The sequence below is a fragment of the Mustela nigripes genome, chromosome 5 (genome assembly GCF_022355385.1).
Source record: "Mustela nigripes isolate SB6536 chromosome 5, MUSNIG.SB6536, whole genome shotgun sequence".
NCBI classification, from domain to species: domain Eukaryota; kingdom Metazoa; phylum Chordata; class Mammalia; order Carnivora; family Mustelidae; genus Mustela; species Mustela nigripes.
The window spans coordinates 142517715-142531290 of NC_081561.1; the positions used below are offsets into that span (position 1 = coordinate 142517715).

General features: G+C 46.5%; 1 protein-coding gene across 1 annotated transcript in view; it reads left to right on the forward strand.

Moving 5' to 3' along the window:
* Window positions 1-55: 55 nt before the first annotated feature.
* The window catches only part of SLC22A3 (solute carrier family 22 member 3), an 88667-nt gene continuing 75146 nt past the window's right edge, over window positions 56-13576 (forward strand). The window contains exon 1 of the mRNA XM_059401383.1: window positions 56-523. Within this exon, the coding sequence (XP_059257366.1) occupies window positions 113-523 (411 nt within the window). The 5' untranslated portion in view covers window positions 56-112. The remainder of the gene's footprint in view (window positions 524-13576) is intronic.

Sequence of the window (13576 nt, forward strand, 5' to 3'; positions counted from 1 at the left end):
GCGGCAGGGGTGAGGCGGCGGCCGGCGGGGCCCGCGCTCACTCGGAGGCCGGGCGGCCGGCGGCAGGACGCGCTCGCGGAGTCGGGCCCGGCGGCGGCCGGCCGCGCGCACCATGCCGTCCTTCGACGAGGCGCTGCAGAGGGCGGGCGAGTTCGGGCGCTTCCAGCGGCGCGTGTTCCTGCTGCTGTGCCTGACGGGCGTCACCTTCGCCTTCCTCTTCGTCGGCGTGGTCTTCCTGGGCAGCCAGCCCGAGCGCTACTGGTGCCGCGGCCCGAGCGCCGCCGCGCTGGCCGAGCGCTGCGGCTGGAGCCCGGAGGAGGAGTGGAACCGCACGGCGCCCCCCGAGCGCCGCGGCGACGGCAGCTGCCGGCGGTACCTGCTGGAGGCGGCCAACGCCAGCGCCGCGCCCGACGCGCTCAGCTGCGCCGACCCGCTCGCCGCCTTCCCCAACCGCTCGGCGCCGCTCGTGCCGTGCCGGGGCGGCTGGCGGTACGCCCAGACCCACTCCACCATCGTCAGCGAGGTAAGCGGGTGGGCACGGCGGGCCCGCGCGACGGGACGGCGCCCTGCTGCCCCCCGGACGCGGCGAGGGCGGGAAGCCGGCCTCCGCGGCCGCCGGCCCGGGGAGGCTGGCACCTGTTGTGGCCTCTGGGGACCGACCGGGGGCAGCCCGCTCTCGAAGCGCCGCGCGCGACAGGCCGGGGCAACGTGTCGCTGATTGCCCTCTGCGAGCGAGCGGACCGAGAGATGCTTGGCTTTCGGGTGTGAACCACGGGTGGGGACAGGGGCTAAGTTCGCGGATGCTCCGCACGCACCTCCTCGGGCATCCGAGCGTCCCGTACGACGGACGTTGTCGTCGGGGTGGTTAGGGCAAAAGTGGGAAATTACGGTCCCACTCGCGGTGGAGACCCGCGGCCCCTGGGGCGAGAAACTTGGTTGGGCCGGGCAGGATTGCTCTGTGGTCTTCAGGGGCTAAAGGAAGGGCGGAACGTCAACTGGTTGCCCAAAAGATGATCGGAAGTGCACGGGGACAGAGGTCAAGACTCTCCGTGGGCATGATTTTAGCAAAACTGCTCTGGGGCAAAGAGCAACATCTCAGAGAAATTGAGAAAGCTGTGGGTTTCCATGAAGGGTTTTAATTTTAATTTAATTTTTTTCGTGTTAGTAAATTACAGGAAGGCAGCAGAAAGGGCTACAACCTTACAAGGCAGATCCCCCTTCCCAGGGTAGCCGCCTGGCTGTGTTTGGGACGACAGCGCGTTGGTTAGCGGCCGCTCAGCCTTGGCCGAAGCACTGTTGCCACGCTGGGCTGGGATGACAGTTTCTTCCTCATCTTTGTGCCTTAGCTGTGGGGACTGCCTCCATGGAGGCTGGGTCACAGGAACCAGCCGTTTCTTTGAACTTCATGGGCAATCAGAGATCAATTTAATTTCCTAAAAAAATGATTGAATGCGCTCTGGCAAATTAGGAAAGAAACATTTTTATCTTCAGTTATTGTCATAAACGTTTTTTAAGCACTTCCTTGAATAAGAGGGAAAACTCTAGATATGAAATTAGTGATGCCTCTTCCATCACTGTTCATAGTGACCTCATCTCTCTGGTGTTGGGATTCTAGATCTTTGAGGTCACGCATGTTCTATAGTGCCATGTGTGTATGGTCCTATGCTGAGTGGTGTGGAGATAAAACCTGTGGCCACCCAGCCAGGCAGTGTGTCTGTGTATTCGGGGTAAAACCTGTGGCCACCCAGCCAGGCAGTGTGTCTGTGTATTCGGGGTACTTTAATTTCTACTTGATCTGTGGGTAATGATGGCAACTGCTTCATAAACTACGTGGGGTTGCTGTTAGGGATTTCATAGATGAAATGGACAGGGTGTGGACTACAGTGGGACCGGGCATTATCCCTAGTACTTCCTCCGAGCTGTTCGATGGCTGCTGGTATCCCATTTAGCATGGCTGCTTAGTCCTTACTTCCCAGGAAAGTTAGAAGATAAGCCTTGGAGAGAGGACACCGGATTTTTGAAGACATTTAAGCCTCAGAGAATAAAATGAGCCCTCAAAGCGAAACGCACATGCGCTCAAGTGGGGTTTCTGTGAGCCAGTGTGATCCCTGGACATCAGAGAAGGGAGACATAGAAATCTGTGAGTTAGTGCCCAGACAGATACTTGTGAAATATTCTGGGGTTCTGGGGTTGTTTCAGGTGACCTGGGGTTATTTCAAGGAGGGACAGGTGATCTTATGAAGGTCAGTGGCTCCCAAAAGGCAATGTGGAAAGTGGAAGGTCAGGAGACCTGGTGTGGTACTGTCTGCAGCTAGTTGTGTGGCTTGGTTAACCTCTCAGGGCTTAGCTTTCTCATCTGTAAAATGAGAGGCTGGACTAAGCCCTTTATAGTCTTACAGATGCCACCGGTGTTATGGCTGCATGGATGCTCAGGGTGCCCAGAACAACAATGAAAATTTTCAAGGAAAAGTAGAATGGCACTCAGCATGCACTGCTGAAGGCCACCAACAGGTCTTTGAAGTATATTGGAGAGATTTTTTTTTTTTTTTTTAATCCCAAATTGGTCACTTTTTCTGGTTTGTTTTTAATGCTTTGATTCTTAGGAGAACCCCCTCCCCCGCCATCCATTCAGGAAATACAACCATTCAGAGCAACTCATTCTCTCTCAGAGTTCTGCCTGGCTCTCACTTCACTGGCTTTGGTTTTGAAGATGGTCCATTTAGTTTTTGTTTTTTCATATTCCATCGGGATTAAAGGAACTTTACTTCTATCTCTGGTTCACACTGTACCCAATGTGTTTCTACAGATTTAAAGATTAAGGTATTAATCATGGAAAGGAGGTGAATTGAAAGAGTTTCGAAGATGGAAGGGCAGACCAGATTCCAGAATGTCCCCATATGGCTATTCCACTTCATCCTTGCACCCGTGGGGGGAGATATCATTGTCCTAGCCTTGTAGAAGAGGTACCTGAGTCAGGAGATGTGGAAGGACCTGCCAGAGTCCCAGACCTTCTAAGTGGCCCAGATGGGTTGAGATCCATTGTCATGAGGGTGAATCATTCTCCGTTCCTCTAGGTAGTGCTCAAAACCTTGGGGACGAGTCCACCCAAAATAAGCACGCGCACTTTAGAAGCTGCAGGAAATTACTTGGAACCTTCATATTTACTTCTTTCTTCTGGCCAATCTGCCATTGTATTTCATTTCGTAGCAGGAGGAGCACAGTCAGCCATAATCATCCAGACCAGCCAGGAATGTCTTGCTCCTCTTGACATGAACAGTACTGAGTGGACACCTGAAACTCACCCACTGTTTTTCCATCTTACAAAGCGAAATGGCTCCAAGGAATGAAGTCAAAGTCAATGCCTAGTGCAGGGCTGTTTCAGTCCAGCCCCTCTCTTACTCCTCTTGCTCAAGATGAGGCAGTAGATTTTTCACTGATAGGTAACTTCCTCAGGGCGGACTTTCTAATGTTTGCATCTCAGCCTTGCGTGCTTGTCAGATGCTGGCCAGCGTAGAGCGTGACAGAACGCAGGAAAGTCTGAGCCTCCTCCACCCGCACACTTCACTTCCTTGCCTAGGAGTGAGTCTTTGAAATGGATGTTAGGACTTTTAAATGTCTGCTTGTATGCCATAAATGGAAATTTTTTTTTAAAAAGGAGAAAAAGAAGGAAGGAAAGAAAAAGTGCCTCAGTGAACCTGGGTTCAGAGCACGTTTTAAAAATAGTCCGAATCAGTCTCATTTTTCCTTTCCAGGTCATTTCCCCCCAGTAAAAGGAACGCCCTTATGAGGGAAGTAGCTGCCACACTGGAGAGTGGGGCAGCTTGGCTTTGTAGGGCTTCACGTGTCTCTGCTTTGCTCTAACTCGTCTATCCCACGACACAGGCCAACGCAGTCGGTTAACCCACAGACATCAGAGGTGCCAGCATCCTCTCTTTCCTGAATGTCAAGCGTGGCAAGTCTCTCCAGACCCACATTTTAGTCTGGGCTCAGTCTCTGCTATGCTCTGGGCACTGGAGAAAGATCTTGCTTCGGCACCGCTTTTATTGCTAGTTATTATTGGGGCCTCCCTCGTTTCTTGCTGAATCAACCTCACCAGGAGGACATCTGCTTCATCATTACTTCTAAGACCCACATAGGTCACTGTTCCTTTTTATCTCATTAATTTCTCCTCTTTATTATTTGCTCTTGTTTCCCAGATTGACTTTTGGGATGCTTCTTTCAATGGAAGTTTGATGCATATCTCAGTTATTTTCAGCTTTTCTTCTTTTGTAGCATAAATATTTAAAGCTATAGATCTCCTTCTGTGTACTTTTTTGGCCATACCTGACAAGTTTTGAAATGCAGGTTTCAATTATTATTCTATTCTCGGTATTTGTAATTTCCATTATGTTTTCATCTTTGGCCCGTGACGTTTTTTATCTTTTTTAGTTGTTACCTTGCAGTTTAGCTTTGGTGTGTCAGAGAACATGGTCTGTGTGATGCTGCTTCTTTGGACTTCATTGAAGTTTGCTTTTTGGCCTTTAAGAGGTCAATTTTCATAAATGTTTTCTGTACATGTTCTAGAAGAATGTGCAACCCTTAGCTATTGGGGGCAGGGTTTATAGACATCCCATATTTGAAGCTTGTTTCTTGTGCTGTTAAAATATTCTAGATTTTAATTAACTTGCCGTTAGCTTGGTCTGTTGAGATTAACAAGTACTGGAATTAGCCATTATGTTGGAGCATCTGTCAGTTCCTCCCTGTATCTCCAGCAGGCTTAAAAAGTTACATACATGGGGCAATTTTATTGGGTGTGTGTATCTACAAATTTAGATTTTGCTTGTAACCTACATAGTGAATTGAACCTTTTGTCAGTGTTTGGAGACCCTGTCTAAAATCTGTGAATTATATTGTCTTGCTGTGTATTTTGTCTCATACTAATGTGGCCACTTTACCTTTCTTTTAGTTAATATTTACCTGTTGGATCTTTTGTTTCCTGTTACTTTCAAACTTCCCATGTTCTAAGAGTTTAGATGTATCTCTTATAAAATGCATATAACTTGATTTTGTTTTCAACTGGTACACATAGTCTCGTTACATTTATTTTATTCATTGATATATTTGATCTTGTTATATTATTTTTCATATTATATAATATATAGAATTTTATATATTATTTTTGTATGTTTTTCATATTTTCTCATATTTTTCTTATATCATATTATTCTATTATACATATTATTTCTATGCTTTTTTCCTCCCTTTAAAAAATGATTTTTCAATTTGTTTTTCTTATTCTATTTTGTTCCTTCCTTTACTTATTTGGAATTTAGATCCTTTATTTCAGCTCTTTTAGTGGTTATCCTTGACATTTTACTATGCTTACTTAACAGCACCTAAATTTAATACTGCAATCTTCTCAACAATTTAGGAAGTTTCAACACTTTCACTCAGTCTCTCACCTCGTGTATCACAGGTGTTTGTAGCCAATATCCTAGGTCTTTCTTTTTAGTCTTAATTTATGGGCTCTGTGTAGATCACACATGCTTGGGTTTACACTGCTCATCATTTCATACAATATCTCCATTTCCCCCTTCCTTTTGATATAAATCTTTAAAATTTTTCTTTAGTGCATATCTCTAGGTGGTCCATGTTCTCAGTTTTTGTTTATATGGGAATGTCTTTGTTTCCTCATTCTTAAAAAAAAAAAAAAATAGGTAATCTCTACCCCAACATGGGGCTCGAACACACAACCCAGAGATCAAGAGTCACATGTTCCACTGACCAAGCTGGCCATTATTCACCATTATTCTTGAAAGACTGGTTTTGCTAGGAAAATAATTCCATGTTGCCAACTGTTTTCCCTCAGCCCTGTGAAGATGTTAGTTCTGTCTTACAGCTTTCATTTTGCTTTGGAAAAATCTGCTGTCAGTCTCACTGTCCTTTCTGCTAAGGTTGTATTTAAGTGGGTATTTCTTTTCTTTGCCCAGATTGGTGCATATTGCCCTAAAAGGCATCTGGCACATAATAGACATCCAAAAGATAGTCACTGGATGAACCAATTGTTGTATTACCTTTAACTGAATTTTGGGAAATTCTCAGCCAGTGTCTCTTCTGTGTTCCCTTTTCCTGTTCTCTTCTTTCCTTAACTAGACATAAGTGGGACCTTCTTTAGCTATCCTTCATGACTCTTAATGTTTCCCTCATATTTTCCACTTCCTTATCTATATATATCATTGAGATGTTTTTTCAGACCTACCTTCTAGAATACTGCCTTCATATTCAGCAGTATCAGCTCTGCTATTTAATTCATCCACTCAACTTTGTAGTTCAACAATTATCTTTCTCATTTGTTGAAGTTATATTTGTAATCTATCAAATATGCCTGGCCATTTATTGGTAGTCTCTTATTTCTTGCCCATTTTTCAATTTCTTTAAGTGTTTTATACATGATTACTCTAAAGTTTGTATCTGGTACTTATACTACTTGAAACCCTTGGGGTTCTAAATCTTTCATTTGCTGTTTGTCATATGTTTTGTGATTGGTGTTTGTTGATTGTAAGCTCTCAGGCAGTTGATCTCTTTGGGAAACCTGAGAGGATTTTCCTGTGGGGGAAAGGAGCTGGGGGGCAGTACTGATCTGGAATCATTTTCTCCCTTCCAGACTTCCTGGGTGAGTTTACAACAGCTGAATCTATCACTGTTGTTTGTTTATTTTTATCAGAGGTGTGTGGTTTTCCCCCACTTCCTGAAACACCAGTAATTCAACACAAATTATATTTTATGCTGAACCTTATTTTTCATCACCAGTGAGGTGAGGTGATAGGTGTAGTGAATGGATACCTTCTGAGTGACTATAAATCAAGGCAGAATGGGCACTGACCTTGACCTCAACCTCAGAGGACAAGGAGGAATGGGAGAGGAATATATGAGAAACAGGATGTTCATTCTCTCCCTCTCTTGTCTTCATTATCATTTTCCCTGTAGCCATTTATTAAATGCCCTCTGGAGCACTGGTTGGTGTGTATTCCTGGCACCCACCCACAGAGAGTTGGAATCAAAAGATTGAGGTGGGGTCAGGGCATCTTCATTTTTCACAGGCATACAAAGCCCATGCAGGTGGTCCATGGGAACTCGTGGAGATGCACTGGGTGTTTCTCTATGAGGAGTGTGATGAGAATGTCGTGAGTGGAACTGCTTTATGTGTGACTGAAACAAGTGCCGGTTCCCCTGAACTCACTCTGTAGACTTTGGGACAGAAGCATCGTCTCTTTACCTGAAGGCAGGAGCCCCAGATTTTATCTGGTGAAATGCTGCCATTCACCTACAGAAAGCTTGAAGCTATCTACAGATAGCTTCAAGACCAGAAGTCATGTGCAGAAGTACTGGTTTCTGTTAACATGTACAGACTCTTGAGCTGGGTAGGGGTAATGGGCAGAGAGGGAGGGAGTGGTGTGCAGGCTATAGTTTGCTGAACTCAAATCTATCAGAGACGGGCTGGCCAGATATGGCTGACCATAAAGTCCTGTAATTGATGAGAGTAGGGTGCCCAGAGCTGAACCACACTCCCGGCGAGTTTTGGCACACTGTAGAGTGGAGCTTTTCACAGAGGCAGGGGCACAACTAAGTGGGATATCTAACAGATAAGACATTGATATATGTCTATATGTTTTGATGTATCTTTGGGATTCAGTAGATCTGGCCCTAAATGTCAGCTCCTCTGTATTTCAACTTCAAGGGCAAGTCACAGAACCTGCCTCAGCCTTGGTGTCCTCAGCTCTAGAACAGAAGTCATAACACCTACCACAGTGCTTGGTCTGACATCTACATCAGAGTGCCTGTCATTGTGCCTGGCCAGAAGTCATGTGCAGAAGTACTGGTTTCTGTTAACATGTACAGACTCTTGAGCTGGGTAGGGGTAATGGGGAGAGGGGGAAGAAGTGGTGTGTCAGATCTGACCCTGGGGCTATAGTTTGCTGAACTCAAATCTAGCAAAATTAACTTGCCTTAAATATTTAAACAAAACAAAACACATCTCTTGGACTCTAATTTGCCCTTAGTGCAGAGAATACCCTGCATTTTACCTTCCTGACCCAGAACCAGGTCGTATTTCCCAGCTTCTCTTGCCGCTGGTGGGTCATGAGGCAGAGTCCTGGTCAGTGAAGTTGGGAGAAGTAATATGGGGCACTGTCAGGCCTGCAGCCAGACAGCCTTCCTTCTGATAATCCCACTCTCTCCCTTGCTTCCTTCACCTGCCAGCAGAAAGTGCTGAAGCGCTCAGATGTGGTGGAGTCCTTAGACAGAAGGAGATCCATTCCTGAAAGCCTGTGGGGAGGGGAGTCCCGGTCCTCCTCCCTCCAGCTCCCCTGCATGGGAACGGGAAATTAATGAGAAGTAAACTTTCTTGTATTAAACCACTGAGATTTGGGGTTGTTTGCTGCAACTCTTAGAGTGAGCCTACTCTGACTAATACAACATTTGGGTATATTTCCTGTAGGCTGCATGCACCTGATTAAATGGTATGGAAGCTTGTTCCTTCAAGACAATGCTCCCCTTGGTCTGGTCACGGGGCCACCTTGTCCTGGTCCATGGGCGTCTATGGCCCGACAGGCCCCTGGCCTCTTCAATGCCCAGTGCTCCAGCCCCTCTGGGACATGTCCAGCTGCTCTCCCCAGGCTTTGGAACATGCTGTTTCCTTTTCTCAAAATACCTTGTTTCTTTCTCCATATGACCATTCCATTTTTTTTTAAGCTTCTTAAAAATATATTTTTAGAGAGAGAGAGCAAGCAGGGGGAGGAGAAGAGGGGGGGGGGGGGGGGGGGGAGAATCTTGAACAGACTCTGCATTGAGTGCAGAGCCTGATGCAGGACTCGATCTCACAGCCCTGAGATCATGACCTGAGTCAAAACCAAGAGTCAGACACGTAACTGACTGAGCTGCCCAGGCGCCCCATGACCATTCCATTATGCAGCTAGGAGTTACCTGTTCTAGAAGTACCTTCATAATTTCCACCCGCCCCCTGCAACCCTCCCCAGACACCTGCTGATTGTGTTCATCATGACCTCCCTTGTCAGACTGCAGGTTTCTTGAGGGTGGAGACCATGTTCAGTAAGTATTTGTGATGAAATTACATGGTGTGTAACAATTTTTTGTGGGTCAGTTAGTGAGTCAGTGTGAAAAGGGTTAGGTGACAAATTTGACCCCTTTTATAACGTTGGTTAAGCCAACCCTGAAATTGTTTAATCTTCATAGATTAAAATAAGCTCTTCTCCCCAACAGGGCTGCTCCTTGTTCTTTCTCTTTCACAGTACTTCTATGTTTTGATTTAGAGAAAATGGACATTTTAACAACTTTGATATATTGAATGTGATATATTTGATATCATTTGAATTGAAATATTGCTGCATTTTCTTAGGCATAATTCAGTTTCTCTCAGCGGTGTTTTGTTTTTTCAGTGAGGATCTTACACAAATTTCACTACTTTTATTCCCAAGTGTTTGCTGTTTCATGAACAGCATTGTACATACGGGCTTCCCCTCACACCCGTGATTTCTGGCAAATCCTCAGAGGCTACGGCCCTGTAGAAACTGCCTCTTCCCCCCAACCCCCACCCAGAGCGGAGGGGCAGCAGACCATACCCCTGCCCCTGTCTCTTGTCCCCAGAATCCTAGTTTGGGGGATGTGACCTGGAACACAGAGGGAACCAGGGACTAGAACTGCTGGCTCTTTGGGGCCCTAATTGTTATGTGCTGACGTTCACTGTGCAGAAAAGGCTATGTGTTCAGCTGTCCCGGCACTTTTTGGCACATCTGTGTCTTCAACCTAGCCACACTCCAGAAGCCTCTGGGCACAGGCACAGGGCCCGGGTCAGCAAGGGGCATACGGGGAGCCTGGCTCTCAACAGTTCAGAGACCAGGTGCTAAGCCCTCCAAAGCTGGCGGGCGGGGGGGGCGGGCAGACACTGCTTACCTCTCAGAACAAAGTAAAACCTTTCTAACACTCTTCCTCCTTTTTTCCTTTGTTGACTTGTAGCCAAGGAAGGACGTTTATTTCTCCTCTAGGAGGAAAAGGCAGAGTTCCTTAAGGTTCCTGATGGAGCTTTCTGAAACGACAGATGTGGTCCGTGCCATGGTGTCTGGCCGAGGAATCCGTAACATGGGTTTTTCAGGGACTGGTCTGTGTTTGGAATAAAACAAAGCAATTTGGGGCCTGGCACTTGTGTGGTATCAAGAGGAGCATTGTGGGATGCAGCTTAAGGGCCAGTAAGGCGAATGAGAGACATGATTTTCACAAATTCTTGCATGAAATTCTGCAGGTAGTGGGGGTCCTGTGAAGCACATCATTCGAAGTGTAAGATTGATTCAGTAATATAACTTCAAAAACTGTGTTTAGGGGAAATTAAAAATGAATGTCAGGGAATAAGCATAATGATTATTGTTGGATATTTTTAAAAGCTTGGACCGAGGCCTCTGATTACTCATTGAAGCTGATCCAAGACTCAGAGCCCCATCTCGGTTTACTGCGGGCTACTAGGGACAGTGGGCAACATCAGCAGGACCTCTGCTTCCTCTTCAGAGGAAAGCAGTCAACTGCCAACAGATTTCCAAGGTTCCTCTGTCCTGGTTACTCTAAAACCAAATTCACTTTTGGGTTCCTGATGTATTTAATTCCTGAGCTCACAGTTGTCACATTCACACAAGAGTGGGAATATGTCTTAGAATGAAGCTCACTTAAAGCCTAGAGGTGTTAGTTTCTGGAAATCAGGATGGATCCCACCCCCCCCCCCCCAGGGCACCTTTCTTCCTGGTGGGCACGGTGTGGTGTGAGTGATGTCTGCAAGGAGCAGAGGGGCTGCGGGGGATGTGTGTCCCTTCCCTCTGAACCAGGTGCCCATCCTGCCTTCTTTCGCTTTGACTTTAGTCCCTGGGGCCTCGGGGGGAATCTGAGGGGGGTATACCATGGGCCACCCACACACTGAAAATGCCCACGGGAGGTAGGTTGGACTTCAGAAACGTAGGTGATTAGGATGCTGTCAGATCCTGTCTCAGGAGGCAAGTGACTCCTTGTAGGATTGCTGTAAGGCAGGAGCAGGGGAGATAACCAAGTGACAGGTGCATCTCTGGCTTTCCATTTTAACAGCGATCCCTGGGGTCAGAAGTGGGGACAGTAATATGGAAAAATGAACCGGAGTTTCACCAGCCTGTCCAGACTCACAGCCTTTGGCCTCAATTATCTGATCATTAACACTCAGCCATTAAAACTTAACACTGAAAGCTCAACATGTTAAAACATTTAAGTATTTTAAAGAAATTCTGCCAAGGTTTAGAGGGGAATATAACATTTCTTTTCTGGGTTTTGTTTACTTATGTTGTTCTTATTTGTAATAAAAGCTAAAAATAAGAGTGGAAGTCTGTGTTTTCTAGAAAATAGTTATGAGACAAGCTTCGGAGGTTTCAGAGAACATGAGTGTTTGATGCACACGCCCTCCCGGGTACAGAACATGAATGTTTGATGCACACGCCCTCCCGGGTACAGGTGACAGGAAACCAGCACTCTCTCTCTCCACCCAAAGGATCGGGGAGTTTTCTCTTGTTGGGGTGCTGTCAGTCATTTTCGCAGTTCTGTTTTGAGATAGAATTGTTAATTTTTCTTGACTTCATAATGCAGAAATAAGAGTTTCACCTCTAAGATTTAAATGAGCATCTCATCGTATGGGATACCGTGTTATTTTCTATGGAATCAAAGTGTATTTTATGGCTGCTTGCATAACACAGAGGCAGGTTTTTGAAAAACGGTGGTTTTCTATGAAATGCCATCAATCCAGTTATACCCGGCTTGAGAGGCCCAAGTAAGGTCTCTCTAGAAGTTAGAGGAAGCTAAGGCCTTGGCAGGTGAGGATGGGAAAGAGATTACTAGCCCTGATTCTTAGGCAGTAGGGCCCACGAGGCTGTTGGGTATTAACAAAATCTGAAGCCTCTGAAAGTTTTTGCTGGGGGTGTTGTTGCGATTCTGGAATCACAGGCCACCTCCTCATGAGCTAAAGAGGCCGAGGGTAGTGCAACCCTCCCGAGAGAAGACAGGATATCCATGATGTGCTTGGGTACCTGGACAGTGCGTCCCTAAAGCCACCCAGACCCCCTCCCAGGAGCGGGATGGAGGCTCCCCTAGGAGCACAGCTCCTGTCTTACGTGTCCTCCTCATCTTCCCCGCTTGACAGTGTCTCATGTCTCAGACGCCTTTCTCAGTTGTTGCTTAGGTCCCACGTACGCACAGGGCGGCTCTGATTTCACGGGGCTTCTGCCAACTGGACGCGTTGCGCTGCCCACGGCACAAGACGAAAGACAGCGTGTGTGTCTCCACTCCCCGGGAGGGACGCCATAAGCCAAAGCCTCGGAGACACAAACAGAAGGGATGGGTGCCAGGCCCTCCTCTTCCGAAGATGGATTGTAGTACATTTAGGGGAATTGAAAGAGTGTGGGAGCAAACAGTGTGTGCATTTACTAGGGATGATTTTCTAGAATCAGTGTTTTATAGACATCTATTGAGAAATTAGTTCCCTTTCCTTGTTCTCAAATGAGTGTTTTCAAAACAAACACTCATATGGAAGTCATGGGGATAATTAAAAATATTAACTATCCAGGGTAGAGGAGAAAATTATTTTGAAACGAAAATTAATGTGGCCTCAACTTTTAAAAAGTCAAAGAAAGAAAGAAATTTTGGAATTCCTGTAGAATAAAAGAACTTGTTCCAAGATTCTACCCCACAGAAGTTCTTTGTGTCCTGGTAACTTTGTAATGAGGTGATAGATTGATCTGGGGCCTCCTTTTCTTGGTCACGCAGCAACCTAATAGGATTTCTGTGACCCCTATCCGGTATGTATGTGTATAAGGCACACGCAGAAGAATTTTGATTTTAAACGAAACCAAGTGAAATGTGTTATCAAACCACATGGGATTGCCTTCTTATTTACTGCTGTATAAATGCTTAGATATGACCATTTATGGTTGCAAAATTCTATGAAGAAATGATCACATTCTAGATCTGAATGGGCTTAGTGAGGCCTATCTCGAAGGCATATGAGTGGGTGAGAACATCGCCTTGCTGGTTGTGTGAAGATGGGCAGGTTGCTGTTAGAGATGTTGCCAAGCTCAGATTCTTACAAAAGGGAATCCTAGCTGCTGTGTGCCATTGATGGGAGGCTTATACACTTCATGCGGGCACAGCGCTTGTCCCCTTGTCAGCCCCTCCCTCCCAAGCGCTGAGTGACCAGTTGTTGATGAAGATACTTAGGAAACTGACGCAGAGACGCAGCTTGGGTCTGGGAATTAGAGGGAACAACACACGTGTAGGTCCAAGGAAGCTTTTGTTGGGCAGGCCACCAAGATTCCAGCCCTGAGAGACATGGCAGGGATCCACTGTCTGGAGCTGCTACAGTGGGGACTTAGTAATAAAGACCAAGGAAAGATCCCGGGTGCAAGGTCAGAGCTACCAGCTTGGGCAAAACTTCCCAGGGCTCCTTGTTCCCGTCTTGACCTGGAATTGACACTCTCCAGCCCCGTCTCAGTGGCTCAGGGGGCTACTCAAGGTCGTGTGCTTA